This window comes from the organism of the source record quoted next, unplaced genomic scaffold (genome assembly GCF_019419815.1).
Source record: "Pyrus x bretschneideri cultivar Hongxiangsu unplaced genomic scaffold, Pyrus_bretschneideri_v1 Contig42, whole genome shotgun sequence".
NCBI lineage: Eukaryota > Viridiplantae > Streptophyta > Magnoliopsida > Rosales > Rosaceae > Pyrus > Pyrus x bretschneideri.
In genome coordinates, this window is record NW_025999746.1 from 4403115 (window position 1) to 4420572 (window position 17458).

The window sequence follows — 17458 nt, forward strand, 5'->3', positions numbered from 1 at the left end:
GTTTCGCCCACGCTTTCATAGGGTCAAGCTCTATCCAATTATATCAAGAAATACGATAAAATATATGAGGATAAAATATGTCCTCGTAAAATTACATTTAGTCAACTAAGGGCATTTTCATCTTTTCCACTTATCGATAAATTTTTTGACGCAAATTATAATAAATCCCGGAAAAAAATTCTAAAATTCTCTAATCATATTTTCATTATCAATTTACTCCAAAAATTCATACATTTTAAATTTCCAAGATATTACATATACTATGTAAAAGAAAAGATCCACTTATAGATCATGTCGTCGAGTCGAACCCGTTCGAACTAGAATAGCTAAAGTCATCGATAATAATCCTACCTAAGCATAATATCAAGACCCATTAGTAAAACTCCACTAGAACAATTACATTTGAAAAAATTGAGTGCGAATTTGGAATCAGGGCGTCGAAATACTCTAAATAGGGTCCACAATCCTATACAAGTCAATCTGGAATATCCACCCATAGATTTCCGATCCGTAACTTCTCAAAGTCCATACTATGCTTCTAGAATAACATACTAAAATTTCATCAAGATCCAACGGTCGGATTTCCGCCAATCATGAAATCAAGTGGCAGTCAACATTTGATTTTACAAACTTAGAAATCTAATTCAGGAAGATCCGTATGTCGGATTCCAGATCCGTAAGTTCCTGTTGTCTTCAAATATTACGTACTATAACGTAATAAAGTTTGGTGACGATCCAACGGTCAAATCATCAAATCATAAAATGATCAAGTGGCGTAATATTCCAAACTAGTTTAAACTATCGAATTATAACAAACGGTTATCAAATTGGAATCAGAACATCGAATTTAACTTAAAAATGAAGCGCCAGTCCACTGACCATGCGCCGCCGCACGCGGCGGTTGGCCGTCTCGACTTGTCGGAAAATCGAACAACTCCAAAAATTCCCAAATTTTACAGGAATGAAGATCTCAATAAGAGGAACAACTTTCATACCTAAGCCGAAGTCCAATTCGGCCGAAAAAAGCTCCAATTTCCCTCGAACTCGTCGGAACCCCTAGAAATAGGTGGCTTCGATCCATCACCTATGGTGCTCCACTGCCCCTATAGTTGTTTGAGCTTTGTTCTAGGCCTTAAAGGGAGTCTAATGGTGGTGGCAATTGAAGGAAAACATTTCATAATTGGTGGATTTTGGGCAAGGGTTTTTCGTGAAATCTTAACCAATTCGTGTCGATTTTAAGCATAAATGGATGTTGGGATGTGGTGATGAGGTTTGGTGTGGTGAATGGGTAAAAATCGCCTGAAAAAAATGGATGAGAATCGTCAGAAAACCCTCTGAGTCGAAACCGAGTTGGGTGTGTGGGTGCACGGGTCACGTTTGGGTGCTTTGCACCTTTCTCCTTTCCCCTAATTTCTCTCCTCTCTGGTTGGTCACTCTCTCTTTCTCTTCTTTTTGATTGGGCAACAGCCCCCTCTCATTTCTCCCTTCTTTCCTCCGTCCATTACTCTCCATTCCCTCATTTCTCACAAAATAATTTTAAAATAGGGTTAATCTCAGTTTACTACCTTCAAGTTTCTTGGTTTTCAACATTTAGTACATCAAGTTATTTTCATCTTAGAGTGGTATCTGAAGTCAAATTTTAGGACAGTTTCATACATCCGTTAAGGTTACTGTTAAGTCAACTGTTAACTGATGAGGGTTTAGGTTAAGTCCACCATCTCTGCCGCTACACCCTTACCAACACACCTCTCCATTCCTTCTTCCTCTCCTCTCTCTTTCACCTTTCTCTTTTTTTCTCTATGTTCCACTTTTTTCTGTTTTCACCATCTGGGCAGCGCTGTACTCCCTTTTCACATCCACCCAACCCTTTTCACTGTATTTGTCCTTATTTGGCACCTGGGATCCGAATCCACACAAATGCAGGAAAAAAAAAAATCCAAATTTGACCAAATCTTGCATAACAGAGTCTATATTCAACGTAAAAATCGAAAGAAAATTTGAAAAGATTAAAAAATCGGTTTGGCTGCTAGGTTTGTGCTCCCCACCACCGTCTTTTCCGACCGTTGGGTTTTGTTCTCCATCGCCGTCAAATCTGGTAGGTGTGAGTCTTTAGTCGTAAATCTGGGTTTTGTTGACCACTGGCAGTCAAATGGATGGGGTTGGGGTATGGTGGTAAGGGAAATGTGGGTCAGGTATGGAAGGATCAGGGGAGAGAATAGTGGAGTCAAAGAAGGAGGGGGAAGGTTGGATGTGCCGGGGATTGAAGAAGGTTGGGTTGGCGCAGAGGAGAGAAGGGATGGTTGGGTGGGCGCAGAAGAGAAGGGAGGGAATGCTTGGTGAAAGCGTTGAAGCGGGAGAAGAAGGAAGGGATGATGGGTTTTGGCCGTGCGGTTCCTCATAAACTTTTTTTTTTTTTTTTTTAATTTGAATTTTTTAACTTTTAATATTTATATGGACCCTTATGACACGTGACACCTAGTCACTATCCACGTGAGCACCATATCACCAGTTAACGACTAATTTAACAGAAAACTTAATGGATGTATGAACATGTCTCAAAATTATGACTTTATATACCATTCTGGGATGAAAAAAACTTCATGTATTAAATGTTGAAAACCCATAAATTTCAGAGTAGTAAACTGAGATTATTCCTTTAAAATAATAATATAATAATTATGAGAAATATATAAAATAATAAATATTAATCTTTACAAAAGTACTTTTCGGATTTATAGTTCTGTAAAACCCCTATCGTAACTCCGGTTTCAATTTTGCTTGCCCCTATGGTTCGTATTGTCGAGTACTATAGTGATATGCTAAAAGAACATTTTGTAAGTCTCACTATAAGCTAGTCAACGAAACTCAATACCTTCACCTCTAGAGCATTTTTGTCAATTCACTCATTTAAAATTAATAAAATTATAAAAGTAGAGACGGATTGTCACTTTTTTTTCTTCTTGTGAATTAAATGGGTGAACCAGGTAAAATATACAAGGACAAATTTGTGGTTCGACAAGAGTGCCTATTTTATTTTAGATTGGAAAATTTATTTGTACCCATGTTTTATATCTAATTTATACCCAACTTATTCTTTACACTCACATTCTATTTTGATTTATGTATTATTATCTTAGGAAAACTAATAAAAAAAGCTTGAAAACTTTGAGTTTTAACGATAAGGACAAAATAAAGGGTAAAGTGAATAGTACCAGGTTAGACTTTTTAGTGTAAAAATGTGGTTTTTCGTTAAAGTGAACAGTACCGCGGACTTTTCGTTAAAACCCCCTATTATCTTTCCATAAGTTATCTGAACCCACTTGCTAGGTATATATATGTATTTTTTTTTTAAATACAATTTAGTCTCACAAGATGAAATATAAATAGATGTATCATACAAGATTAAAAATTAATTTGTCCCTTCGACTCTATCAAAAATGAATTTACATATTTATGCTTTCGTGGATATCTAGTCAAGGGCCTAGAATTAATATGTAATTTAACACTAATTTTAATTAAATTCAATCTTATTCAAAGATTAAAGTCAATAAACTTTTTCTTTTACCTCAAATGCAATAATCTTAGGCAGCTGTAGTGACTTGCCCACACATAAATATGTATTCAGTTAATGAAAATTTACAATAGTGATTCTAAAAAGAATCAACTCAAAATTACAAGCGTTCCTTATGAGATTAATGGCTTCACATTCAAGTGAATAATGTGTTACTAATAAAAATGAGCATGTTTATCAACGTTTAAATAATAAATCAATCATTAACTTCCATATTATTTAGTTTTTAAAATTTTATCTTCAAATTTAATCTCTTTAGCATTATCCGTGTCGAAATGTAATCGTATTTGTACAGTTGAAAAACAACCAGCTTGTTGCCCCAACCACATCAAGAAATTTTACTACTAGTCTGACGAGTGGATTTGGGTAGACTGTCCACAATCCAATCGAAAACTTTGAAGAGGGTTGGTGGGTTTTCTTGTCTCACGTAGTAGCGAAAAGCTCTGGACATGACATAGATTTTGTCTCCAATAGACCACAATAAGGTTTATTATTTTAATAGAGTAAGATTTTCTTTCCTCGTAATCTCTTTTTCATTCTATCCTATACTATTTAAATACTTATGATTACGTCACGTCTACATCTTTTTTTAAATTTTTTATATAAAAAATAAGATAAAAAGAAGAATGTGTGAGGAAGGTGAGAATCCTACTTCTATCTTAATTGTGACCAAATGTCATGGGAATTAATTACGGTAGTTTTGGGTTCAAAAGCAACAACTTCAAGATTGTCTTCATACATATTCCAAGGACGCTCAGAAACTCACCGCATGGGCCCTAGGGTTTGGAATCCACAATCTTATATTTATGTCCGAATGGAAAGGGCCTTCTGTCGGGATATTCAGAACCTTGTCCAAGTTTAAACTCCGGTGGAGATTTCGAAGATCTTGTTGCCAACAATTTACTAATATATCCATTACCAATAGTATTTGTCCATCTGAACATAGAAAAATCAGTTCTTCTCCGGCATCATCTGCAAAAGTTCTATCTGTTGGATCAAAGTGTAAGACTATTTTAGAGTTGCACAGTGGTATGTAACATCTCATATAGATTAAAGATTGCAAAGATTGATTTCAATAATACTTGGGAAGTTCCCTACTAGGATGCCATTTTTTTTACTATATAACAAGGGGTCCTGCTCTCACACTCAATACATATAAATAACATTTCTAACTCCATTGAATAGAGTTGTGATAAGGTCAGTGAAAGAGAGTAGAAGATCTTTTGTTTTATGTTATGGAGTTGTCACAATATATGAAGAGATGCAAACACTCAGAAGATTGATCAACGAAAGTTCTAATCTAGATAAGTGTTTTTAGTTGATTATGATTTTTCTGCTTACACAAAAGTATACAACTAAACTTGTCAATGAAAGAGTTTTAATGAAACTTTCAGCAACATGATTTGTCTCATCACATATAAAGCAAACAAGGGACAAATAAACAACTTATACTTTCTTTATGGTTTGCTGTAATTAGTAGGACTGAATATATTCTTAATTAATTGTATTAGGTTACTTGTGCCACATGTAATTATTACATATACATTTCCACATGTGATTGTTACATATGCATCCGCTGAGAGACGGTTAATAATATCAGAAAATTGAACCACTAGACGTAATAGCTATCCCAAAACCAAGGCTGAAAGGTCTTCTATTGATAATTTCTTTCTCAAAATCAATAGTCGACGTAAACTATCAATCTTTAAATTCCAGTCACCATACAACCCGTAATTGCCCTAATTATTATAAGATTCCAGTAATTTTTCATGCTGCATGTACAAAATTGAAAATTTCAAGAGTCACCAAAAGTAGGAAAGTTTTGTTCGCTTTACCTGCAGGTCGCAATAAATTAGTACTTATAATTCTTGCGTTTTTTAAAACATAATTTAGAGTGAAGTTTTCTACAAAGGAGAGATTAACACTTTATGCAACTTGTATTCATAACATAAAATTTCTCTCATTTTGATTCGCAATTCTCCCCCCATTCATTCCTAATTATATCAATATGATCAATAAACCTGAGGGCTTGAAGAAGAGAGGAACCATGGAGAATTCAAAACTCAAAAGATCCACCTGGACAAAACTTGGTATCTGAACCAGCTTGGTTTCTGTACAGTCCTCACGTGCAGTCACATAAAGTTTGGTAAAAAATTCCAGAGATGGTCAGCGGTCACGTGAGAGCTTGAGGAAACCCAGATACATTATCTATTCTAAAATTGAGGAGCAATTGACTGTTCATTCCGTTACAGTCAATTGTTTGCCTCTTGATTTCATCTTATTTACAATAAAACCATGAGATTTGGGCTGGGGGTATTTATTTGAACTCAGAAGGGTAATTTTGTCTGGAGGGTTTAGGACGAATTACCCCTTCATTTCACCTTATTTGCAAGAAACCCATTATATGTGGACTAGGTTGGAAGGGCAATTTTGTCCTCTCGGTTTTGAGTGAATTCAGGGGTTGGCGTGTAGAGTTTCATTTACTGTCCTTCAATGAGGGTTTCGGGGGATGGAAACTCTGACAGAGAGCGGAAGAAACAGAGAGAGAGAGAGAGAGAGAGAGAGAGAGAGAGAGAGATGCCGATGGGAAGAGAGTGCAGGGGAGAGGTATGGGTGATGGATTTCAAAAGTGGGAAAGTGGGTTTTGTCTTCTCGGTTTTCACTGAATTCGGGGGTTGGCGTGTACAGTTTCATTTGCTGTCCTTCAATGAGGGTTTCGGGGGGAAGAAAGAACAATTGTGGGTTAAAGTCTTCATATTTGAAAGTTGAATCTCAGCCTTTGAAAGGCTTTGTGAACATGTCCTCGCGTGTGCAGCAGCACTCTGCAGCTAGAACTTTTTTTGATTTTTCATTCGAATCGATTCGATTTTTTACCTAGAAAAGTTAGCGGTTACTGGTGAGTTTTTCCGCCTTTCTTAGCGTGGGTGTTTTAATTTTTTTTTTTTTTTTTTTTTGGTGGTTTAGGATTTGCAGATGGGTTTTGTGTTTAAGTTTGCTTTTTGTGATTTTGTTTGTAGGCTCGGATCCTCCTCTTCTTCTTCATCCAAACCTGTAGCCCCACCTTTGATTATTACCGACGGAAACACGACGGATTAAGGCGCAGCACCAATACTGTAACACTTAGGAGAAAAGAGGCCCAAACCCGCAAAGGTATTCTTTGTGTTTGTTTTTTTTTTTTTTAAATTTTTTTTATTTAAATATTTTTTATTGGTTCTGGGCTTTGAACTGTTTAGATGTTGAGAATAAGTTTTTCATTTTTTTTTTCGTTACTTTGTTTCTGGGTTCGCTCCAATTAAGACAATTAGGGAATGGGTGAATTTAAATTCTGGGATATCCCTTCAGGAAAATATAAGAATTTTTTATTTTTGTGAATATATTTGTATTGAATCACTGACCTCTTTTTGATTTAGTAGGGAAAAAGGGAATGATGTGATTGAATAAGGCAATATGGATGAATTTCTTTAGTTCTTGCTATGATAATCTATTATTTTACTCTTTCACTTTATTTTACAGATTCGTTCGAACACGTGCAGGAAGAAATAACGAGGCGGTTGAAGTGTAGTACAAAAGTTTACTTTGAAGCCAAGGTTAAGAAAAAAGAGTGGTTTGTACAGTAGCTAAGTAGATATAAGTGTATATCTCTGTGTATGTATTTGTATCATTTGTTTTGATTGTGATTCTTGGTTTTGCGATTAGGATTTTTGGAAGGAGGCTTCGATTCAATTATTGGAATAGATAATATTTATTGAAACTTCAATGGGTCAATAGAAGCTGGCTGCTTGCAAAGGCAAGAACATCAGTATATATGCATTGGAATTTGTTGCGCTATAAGTAGCTTTATAGGCATTCTATGCCATTGCCAATATATTAGTTTATATAGCAGCAAAATGATTATGAACATTGGAAAATCTAAAGTAACTTTAACTATTGTGCTTGGTTCTAAACTTTTCTAATCTTTGTCTATAAAAGTTGACAATTAGGCAGTGATTTCGATTGGGCATAAGTTATTTGCACCCCTTTTCCATCCTTACATAATTGAAGTGCTTTTGACTCTCTGTGGTTATGAGTTACAAGATCAAATTGTTGAATTTTTTCTTCCATCTGTGTTTCCTTTTTCAAAAACTGAAATTGTTCAACTATTTTATTTGTTGTAGGCGTGTGAAATTAGATAGATAAAGAATGGGAACTTACTACTCGAGAAATTACCAAGTGTTAAATCCCTATAAAAATATAGCATTTGAACGTGTTGACTTTTTGAATCCCACTTTGAGCTTTTGGTTTATGCAGTCAAATATGTATAAGAACTCAACTCAATGATGCATTGGCCAATCTCTTGCTGGGTTATAAAGGATTAATATATGAGTTTTCTCATAAAATCCTATAGTCCACTTTGTATCTTTGCTTGATGAAATTGTTTCTTATTAACTACTTTTTTTGTCCTTTTTTTTTGCCAAGGCTTTGTATCATGTGGACTTCAATTGGTGAGTATCACTTCGATGTTGATATAGTTTATTTTGTTGCAGAGGATATGAAGAAGTGGAAATGTACCTGATGGAATGAGAGTTTTGCTGCTTAAGACAAAGAATGGTAACTTAGTTATTTCATTTGCTTTTTAGCTATTTCATTGCTCTGTACAATGCGTTTTAGTTTTTTCAACTCATAGATAGTTTAACCCATGATATGTCTTCACATCATTCTTGGATATCATTAACTACTCCTTGCAAAAGGTGAAACTGAATATATACAACAATTTTCTATTTGTGCATCAATAGATTAATTTGACTAATTTAAAAGAATTGTTGCAATTTGGTATCAATTGTGTTCGGTTGTTTGGAAGCATGACTATTTCTGGATTTATGAAACACTTTGTAGATATTCCATGCATTTTTGCAGCTGGAATCTTTTGGTAAATACTTAACCTTTTAACCAAAGCCTATATATGCCAATTGGTTTTGTAAGTAGCATCAAATAATTAATTGCTTTTTTCTTGGTTAGTGCCTAAATGTTTACACTTTCAGTTTAACAGAAAATGATAAATTGAGACAAAGTTGGAACCTAATAAATCAATATTAGCAAACGCATAAACTTATTTCGTGATTATCACGATATTGTTTCAATATTCTACTTTTGCTTGCAATTCTGTTCTCTCTAGGACATTAAGGTGCATTTTTGGTTTTTAAGTTTCATCGCCAGATAACAACCATTTGATTGTGATCTCTCTATAGGATTGGATATATGATTTAAAAATTCTGTTAATGTTAATTGTGATTCAATTGTTTTTTCAATCATGTAAGGAGATGCAATCTAAGTGACTCTAAAAGATGTCGACTATGCTTTGGTTGATCAAAAAATAGAAACTGCACTTCTGTATTATGAGAGAAAATAGAGAGCAATCTGTCTCAGTTTTGGAATGTACTGGAATAAAAAAAGCTAACTCAAGGTGCTAACTTTGAATTTCCCCGAAATATCTTTTTTTTTTATTAATTATTTAGACGTAGAAATTCTCCATGTTATTTTTATTAATTATTTATTTGGGAGTGAAGTGAAAATTTGTAAATGTGGATTTGTGTTTGTTTGACCAGCTGCTATGTCAAAGCTGGAGGAGCCATTGTTGATTAATCCTAGGAAATATGAGGCTTTGTGGTGATGGGAAATGCTTAAACTGCTTGAACATTATGCACTCCGGACCAGAATGAGGCAAAGGTTCCAAAAGGTGTTGTACTGCTTCCAGAAGGCTTTCAATGAGGTTCTTCCACTTACAAATTTGTTATTCTTGGAATTTGTAATCCCGCAGCAACGCGCGGGCATTACTAGCTAGTTAATAACTAACTTATCCATTACAACACACCACACCTTTATTGCTTATTTACATCTACGTACGTAGACAACTCAAAACCCCCCCAGATTTTAACCACCACCCAAATTACAAACCTTCCTAACTTTCGCGCGCGTGCATATATATATATATATATATATATATGTATGTATATGTATATGTATATGTATATGTATATATATATATGTATATAACTTGGTAACCATTTCACATCCTTAAATCCCAAGTACTAGTTTTGATCAGTCTGTCTTGACTTCAGGAGTATGGAGGCTCTCAGGGTAAAGCACATTCTTGGCTCCTGTGTAATCCAAGATCTTCTTGCTAGGTGCATCTCTGGCAGATGAGCCCGCCCTGTTCATATAAACTAGTCTATAACCCCACTCAAGTAGCTCAGGGCAAAACACCTTCCATAAGTATGTCACCCTGAACCATGCCGGCTCCGTCAAGTACCTATCCCCACGACAAGCGCTGTTCACGATTGATTTGGCACATCCTTGCACTTTAGCAACTGGAGTTGCACTTACTTGGGCCTGCACAAAATTACGCTCATACAAAACAATATGAGGGCCGTGTTAATATGATACACTATTCAAACTGTGAATGGATATTGATAGTCCAGCAACATACTGTGAATCTGAAGCAAAGATCAATATTGACAGTCTTAACAACATAAACAGATATAGACAGTTTAGCAATATAATGTGATTATGAAGCGATGATCAATATTGAACAAAATAACATGTTTCTAATATGCATACTAGATTAACTAATAAATTAAGTGCATATAAGAATTTAACAAACTTACATCTCTCAAATCTTGATCAACTGTCATTTTGCCTTCACTCATTAAGAACTTGCCTTGGGTTAGCTCAGACTCTATGAATCCAGGAGTCACGATTGTAATTTGGATGTCTGGCCCAAATTCAATCCTCAGTGTCTCGTACATGCTTAGTAGAGCTGCTTTACTTGCCTAAATTAGATATACGTGAACAATTATGTAATGAAGTATAAGAAGATAATCTCTCTAATATAAACAATCTTCATAAAGATCACTTACGTTATAAATGCTTTGTCTTGGTATAGGTAGCCATGAAGCAGACGACGAAAGTACCACGATTTTACCTTTGCTGCTTTTCAGGTGTGGAAGTGCAAAATGAGTGGTATAAACCGAGCCCCAGAAGTTTGTGTCCTGCAATCACAAGTATTCAACTTTCACTCATCTATTTGGAAACAAAATATAACAGATAGGGACATTACTTGGGTTGGCTTACTTCAAAATTCAGTCAAAATATATTGATGTTTTGATAATTGGACATGTATTTACCAATTAACCACACAAATGAAATCAGAGCAGTTACCATAATGGTTCTGAAGTTGGTGATATCAGTTGCGTCTTCCAATATGCTAAGTAAAGTGATCCCAGCATTGTTCACCAGATGGTCCACTGCATACATCACACACCCCATCAAATAATCAATCATACCATTAAATAAGAATTTACATGTTACTGTCACCCTAAAAATAGCTTTATCTTTCTTCATTATTGTTTGTTATGGGATGAATACATATCACAAAGTAGCAAAATAGTACAAGATCACGTCTCTTTTTGGAGTACCAATCTAATTCGCTAGCTAATTTAAATTCATATTTCCCCGTGCCAAAAACATGATAAAAGTTGATTTGTACACATATAACTTGTACTTACGCCTTCCATAGTGGTTCATGGTGTCATCAACTATTCTCTTGCAGTCCTCAACCTTGGAAACATCTGCATGTATCATGAGAACATCTGGAGAGCCAAAGTCACTTGCTCGATCAACAACTTCTCTGAGAGCGTTTTCCCTCCTCCCAACAAGGGCTAACCGTGCCCCTCTCTTCGCATACTCATAAGCCAAGTGCTGTAAAATCAAACAACACAAATAATACAAGTGTACTAACTAAAAAATAATATGTCACGTGACATGCACAAATAGAACGGGGTTCAAACTTAAGCAAACAATAAATTGTTGTTCATATCTACCATGATTCGGTTGTATTTTGATTAAAAGTTTGTAGTGTGCTCTATTTGTGCATATTTTCTTTAGTGTCAGTGATATTGGTTACCTCTCCAATACCAGAGGAGGCCCCGGTGATGACAACGACCTTTCCATTGAGTTTTTCACTGAAAATGGAGCTCAGGACATAGGAGAAGGACTTGAAGAGATAAAAGGGTGGCAGGAAAACGCAGAGGGAGAAGAAGGTGAAAGGAGGAGCTGCAAGATTCAAGAACGTGTGAATAAGACCCAACATGGCTTTGCTTAAATTTGCTACCTGTCTGATGATAACACAGGAATATGTTTCTGAGATGATGAAATCTTGAAGATAGAAGCTGTCTATTAATTTGGTTTGGGGTTTATGACTATATGGAGTGTTAGGAGGAGACGAAGAAGGAGGAGGTGGCGGTACAATGGCAGCAACAGGGCACGTGGCAAGATTAGGACACGTCTACAGACATTTCCTTGTGTGACGGTATTATTTGTTTAGATGCTCCCAAATTTTGCCGCATCTCTTTGAGAAATTTTTTATTGTGATCGGAACACAGGTGGTACACCGTATATTTTATATAAGTAGTGAAAAATTATGTTTTTTAAGTTATTAACTTTTAACATACGTAATCCATCATTAATATAGTGACATGTAGTGTACCAGGTTACATTGAACAATCTCTCCATCTCTTTTATTTTGGTTTTAATCTCTCCATGCACGTTATCATTTGTGTAGAATTCAAAGAACAGAAGGATAAGAATAAAGACAGATCGCCATTAGAATTTGTTTGGGAAAACCATTGACTCTATCATCCAGTTGTTATTAGACAACCTTTTATGAATTCAATGTCGTTTTATCGAACAAGTTTTTAGGTATAAAAAATGAAGATAAAAACTAGGAAAGTTTTGACATAGGTATTATTTTTATTATTTTTTTAGTACAACGATATATTATACACTAAGAGGATAAGAACTTGGACTGAACCACTGATGTGGTCAAATTTTCATATATTTTATCATATATCTTCTTTGGGTATCGTATATATGAATGAGTTAAATGCACTAAATTCTATTGTTTTATTTTATAGGCATTCAATACCGGAGTTACATGAAGAAAAAAAAAAAAGTGAAAAATGAGCTTTTCAGGTGTCTAGAGTAATCCAATGGAGCAAGAGTCTAAGTAATTGCACAAAGACATGCATTACAGTTAAAAGATGAAAATGCAACGGTTTTGGATATCAAAGTGACATGGGAATGCTATTCCGTGAATTTTAAGAGAGACATAATTGTTTTTATGATTTCCGTTTAATTTCTTTTTCTTTAATTAGGACTTAATGTCCAATAAGAGCTAGGTTTTTAATTAGCCTTTTTCTTGCCCATTGCCGTGAGTTATAATGTGGAGATTAATTCTCCTTATTCATTCATTCAAGAAAGAAAGCCACCAAAATATATCACACTTTAGGGGGTGCTGCGGCAAAGAAGGGAAGAGGGAAGAGTTCTTTCTTTGGGTTTTTTCTTTGCTAGGGCTATACTATGTAGCTTAATTATGAATACTTAATTGCCTTCTGACAATATTATTATCAAGTTTTTCTTCTTTGTTGAGTATCTTTTGCTATTTGTAATGCGCTTGATTTTTATTTAAATGCTTGATCATTAGATTTAGATTAAGTTGATTTGATGCAAGTTAGAGTAAATGTCATACTTAACTTGGGTTTAGCTTCTTGCAAATGATACCATAAACACCTATTTGTAGATGCCATGCAACTAGGGTGTGTGATTTTCCAACAATTTCCATAGAGTTTAATTAATAGGTTCTTACTTGTTTAAATTCATCTAGATATATACCATAAAGGGTTAAGATGTAAGGATACTTTTGATGAAACAAGATGCCATGGTCATTGAATAATTTAGGGAAAATCGATCAGCAATATTAGGAAACTACTTGAGCATAACATATTGAAGGAATTAAGTAGAATTGGTTACGGTGAATTCGGATGCCCTAGGTCTTATTTTCTTATGTTTCAATTTATAATTTACATGCATTCTTTATTTTAGTTTAATTTCAAAATTTCATATATTTTCTATTAAACCTTCTCCACTCTAATTTGTTTCAATTTAGTTAGTAAGATTTTTAGATATCAATTTGATTTCTGTGCGACGATATTTGTGCTTATGTGATATACTATCATTTGATTTGCACACTTGCGAGCACAAAAATTTGAGACTTAATGAGGCTAATTTTGGTTATCTAATTTTCGCAACAGCCACACCATGGGTAACCTAATTTGGTTTCGAATTCGCTATCTACGAGATTTCAACGTAAGACTTCTCACTTACAAGTGAAGAAGAATACTACCATACCGTAATACTGAGTGGCTTCTTTCTATTTCTTAGATTCAACGTACGTTTCTTTAAGAATTTGATTAAACATTATATGTACAAATAATTAAAAATAATAATGACGTCATCTTTCATGAGGAAGATTTTTCTCTTCATAAAAATAAATAAAAGCCTTTCTCTCTAAACAATAGTCTTATAATTTGACTCTATTAATTTCTTGTATTTTCAGTAACGTCGAAGGCAAAAATACTATGAACAAACAAGGTATAGAACGTACAACGTAGCATTAATCTACTTACTAACTTGTATTTGGACATTTAGAGAACAACATAAAACAACTTAAAATTAATTTATTCCCTGAAACTTTCATTTTACTCTTACTTTCTCTCTTGAAACCAGTTTTGTCTTATTATGCTCTTCGAATATGTTTTCGTCTCATTTAATCTCAAGTCACCTTGTTTTCGTTCATTCAGTCAAATAGATGTTAAAAGGGTAGTATGAATATTTTATTTTTGCTATAGACAGAGATAGCCATGCTTGGGGACGTGGCACTTACGTAGGAATTTTGGTTGACCATGTATTTACCAAGCCGCATGTGAAGTGGCCAGAAAAGCTGGGGAAACAAATTAGGAGTAAGTTGAAGATGAGAAATTAAGGAACATAGGTTTACGAATCCAATCCTTGAGTTCAATCGAAGGCTAACCTTATGAAAATGGTGGCAGGTCGTGGTAAACTTGGAGAAGGGCATTATTATTATTGTTTTAGTAGAACGATAGTGTTAGTGCGTTAAAGAGTTACTTGTAAGGAGAGATAAGAATCATGGGGATCAAACCAACATCAGGGTGTGCAGGCATAATTACTTTTTGTTTCTACAATAAAGTGTTATCTACAGAGCAACCATTTTATTGTAAGTTAAGGTCAAAAGTTTAATTAAAGTTGTCAATAATGGAATTGAGATTCTTTTATCGGGAAGATTGGAGGTAAAGAGTTGTATGAAAAATCAAATGTTCATACTACCATTTAATTTAATGTCTATTTGATGGAATAGACAAAAATGAGGTGAAAGAGAGGTCCGTCCAGCTTAGGGATCCCATTTGCGTCCAACTAATAAGCCATAACACAATCACCACGCACGGCAACTAGAAAAGTCCTTTAAGTGTGCAAATCTAGAGAGAGGTCCATCCGTAATGTCAAATGCATCTTCCCATTTAATTTTGAGGGTGTCGAAAGCGTAATGTTAGAGAGACTAAATTTGGAGACAAATTTGACAAACTAAATGATATGACCAATAAAAATAAGCATGTTTATCAATATTTAAGTAATAAATCAATAATTAACTTTCATGTTCTTTAATTTTTAAAATTTTGTCTTCAAATTTAATCTTTCTAGCATTACTTGTTTTGAAATGTAATCGTATTTGTACAGTTGAAAAACAACCAGCTTGTTGCCCCAACCACATCAAGAAATTTTACTACTAGTCTGATGAGTGGATTTGGGTAGACTGTCCACAATCCAATCGAAAACTTTGAAGAGGGTTGGTGGGTTTTCTTGTCTCACTTACTAGCGAACGCTCTGGACATGACATATATTTTGTCCCCAGTGGACCACAACAAGGTTTATTATCTTAATGAAGTAAGATTTTCTCTTCTCCTAATCTCTCTCTCCTTTCATCCTCTCTTATTTAAACGGTTGTGATTACGCCACATCTACATCTTGTTTTAAATTTTTTATATAAAGAATAAGACAAAAAGAAGAGTGTGAGATGAGGGAATGGAAGGAGATGGTAATAGGAGGGAAGAGAATCCTACTCCTATCTTAATTGGGACCAAACATCATGGGAATTAATTACGGTACTTTTGGGTTCAAAAGCAACAACTTCAAGATTGTCTTCATACATGTACCAAGGACGCTCAGAAACTCACCCCATAGGCCCTAGGGTTTGGAATCCACAATCTTATATTTATGTCCAAATGGAAAGGGCCTTCTGTCGGGATATTCAGAAGCTTGTACAAGTTTAAACTCCGGTGGAGATTTCGAAGATCTTGTTGCCAACAATCTACTAATATATCCATTACCAATAGGTATTTGTCCGTCTGAACATAGAAAAACCAATTCTTTTCCGGCATCATCTGCTAAAGTTCTATCCGTTGGATTAAAGTGTAAAACTATATTAGAGCTGCACAGTGGTATGTAACGTCTCATATAGATTAAAGATTGCAAAGATTGATTTCAATAACACTTGTATGCTAATAAAGACAGTGTATTATTAGGATTTTATAGCTAAAGCAAACCTGATACGATTAGTAATCCTAATCAGATATGAGTACAAGTTTAGGTGATAAAGTCCTATTCTAGTAGAATTACATGATGGGAAGTTCCCTACTCGGATTCCATTTCCTTTACTATATGACAAGAGGCCTTGCTCTCACACTCGATACACATAAATAACATTTCCAGCCCCATTGAATAAAATTGTGATAAGGTGAGTGAAAGAGAGTAGAAGATCATTTGTTTTATGCTATGGAGTTGTCACAATACACAGAGAGATGCAAACACTCGAAAGATTGATCAACAAAAGTTCTAATCTGAATAAGTGTTTTTAGTTGATTATGATTTTTCTTCTTACACAAAAGTATACAACTAAACTTGTCAATGAAAGAGTTTTAATGAAACTTTCAGCAACATGATTTGTCTCATCACATATAAAGCAAACCAGCAACAAATAAACAACTTATACTTTCTTTATGGTTTGCTGTAATTAGTAGGATTGAATATATTCTTAATTAATTGTATTAGGTTACTTATGCCACATATGTAATTATTACATATACATTTCCACACGTGATTGTTACATATACATCCGCTGAGAGACGGTTAATAATATCAGAAAATCGAACCACTAGACCTAATAGCTATCCCAAAACCAAGGCTGAAAGGCCTTCTGTCGATAATTTCTTTCTCAAAATTTATAGTCTACGTAAACTATCAATCTCTAAATTCCAGTCACCATACAACCCGTAATTGCCCTAATTATTATAAGATTCCAGTAATTTTTCATGCTATATGTACAAGATTGAAAATTTCAAGAGTCACCAAAAGTGGAAAGTTTTGTTCGCTTTTACCTGCAGGTCGCAATAAGTCCGTACCACGCGTGGCAAGAGTGAGAAGTGAGATGATCGAGAGACTAAAGTACTGAACTGATTGGGAGAGATGGATTAGATAAATTTAGGAATGTGGTATTCACACTGTTGGTCCCACATCGGCTAGGAGAAGGAAAGCAAAGCAATTTAAATAGAATAGTTCCATTCTAATTAATACCGAGACCTTTTGTATTAAAACCCCACACATGACGGATTGTGCAGGTGGTTAAGTGGGGAAAGTATCGGTGTTGTTGGAGTGGGCCTAATCCGTCAGGTGCGGGGTTTTAATTTAAAAGGCCTCGATATTAGTTAGAGTGAGGTAATTCTATTTACAGGGCTTGTTCTCAAGCCTTCTAGCTAATGTGGGACAGAGGAATTCTAGTACTCCTCCGCATGTGAGAGCCAATTTTATGGGTCACACATGAAGTTCCCCACATCGGCAACTACGTGGAGCCAAGCCGGGGATACCCCGTTCGCGCGGGGCCAATGGGGACCCATCCATTCACGTGGCATCTCTTGGCCTACGTGGAGCCAAGTCGGGGCTCAC

At 35.0% G+C, this 17458-nt stretch overlaps 1 protein-coding gene and 1 long non-coding RNA gene across 12 annotated transcripts; one reads left to right on the plus strand and one right to left on the minus strand.

The window, feature by feature from the left end:
- The first annotated feature begins 5897 nt into the window (after positions 1 to 5897).
- On the plus strand, positions 5898 to 10749 carry LOC103942149. 11 transcript variants are annotated; one of them, XR_007251733.1, is made up of 5 exons: positions 5898 to 6721; positions 7085 to 7158; positions 8095 to 8158; positions 9154 to 9317; positions 10491 to 10749. It is a non-coding gene; the product is annotated as an uncharacterized LOC103942149 (long non-coding RNA). The 11 variants fall into 11 exon arrangements; XR_007251734.1 differs by lacking the exon at positions 10491 to 10749 and adding an exon at positions 8866 to 9011 and having other exon boundaries at positions 7085 to 7175; positions 9154 to 9417; XR_007251730.1 differs by lacking the exon at positions 10491 to 10749 and adding an exon at positions 8866 to 9011 and having other exon boundaries at positions 9154 to 9416.
- Positions 9517 to 11940, minus strand: LOC103949984 (11-beta-hydroxysteroid dehydrogenase A). Its single transcript, XM_009361121.3, has 6 exons — positions 11511 to 11940; positions 11113 to 11305; positions 10766 to 10851; positions 10465 to 10596; positions 10213 to 10377; positions 9517 to 9937 (listed from the first exon to the last, which is right to left on the minus strand). The coding sequence occupies exons 1-6, from the start codon at positions 11694 to 11696 to the stop codon at positions 9647 to 9649; spliced, it is 1053 nt and encodes a 350-aa protein (XP_009359396.2). The 5' UTR covers positions 11697 to 11940; the 3' UTR covers positions 9517 to 9646.
- Between the last annotated feature and the right edge of the window lie 5518 nt (positions 11941 to 17458).

What these genes read in the sequence shown, in the direction of transcription:
- LOC103949984 (XM_009361121.3), bottom strand. Translation starts at nt 11,696, where the DNA reads ATGTTGGGTCTTATTCACACGTTCTTGAATCTTGCAGCTCCTCCTTTC. An exon ending in CCTCCTCTGGTATTGGAGAG is followed by an intron (nt 11,306 to 11,510) that starts GTAACCAATATC and finishes TTGATTTTACAG; the next exon opens with CACTTGGCTTATGAGTATGC. An exon ending in TTGATCAAGATTTGAGAGAT is followed by an intron (nt 9,938 to 10,212) that starts GTAAGTTTGTTA and finishes AATTTTGTGCAG; the next exon opens with GCCCAAGTAAGTGCAACTCC.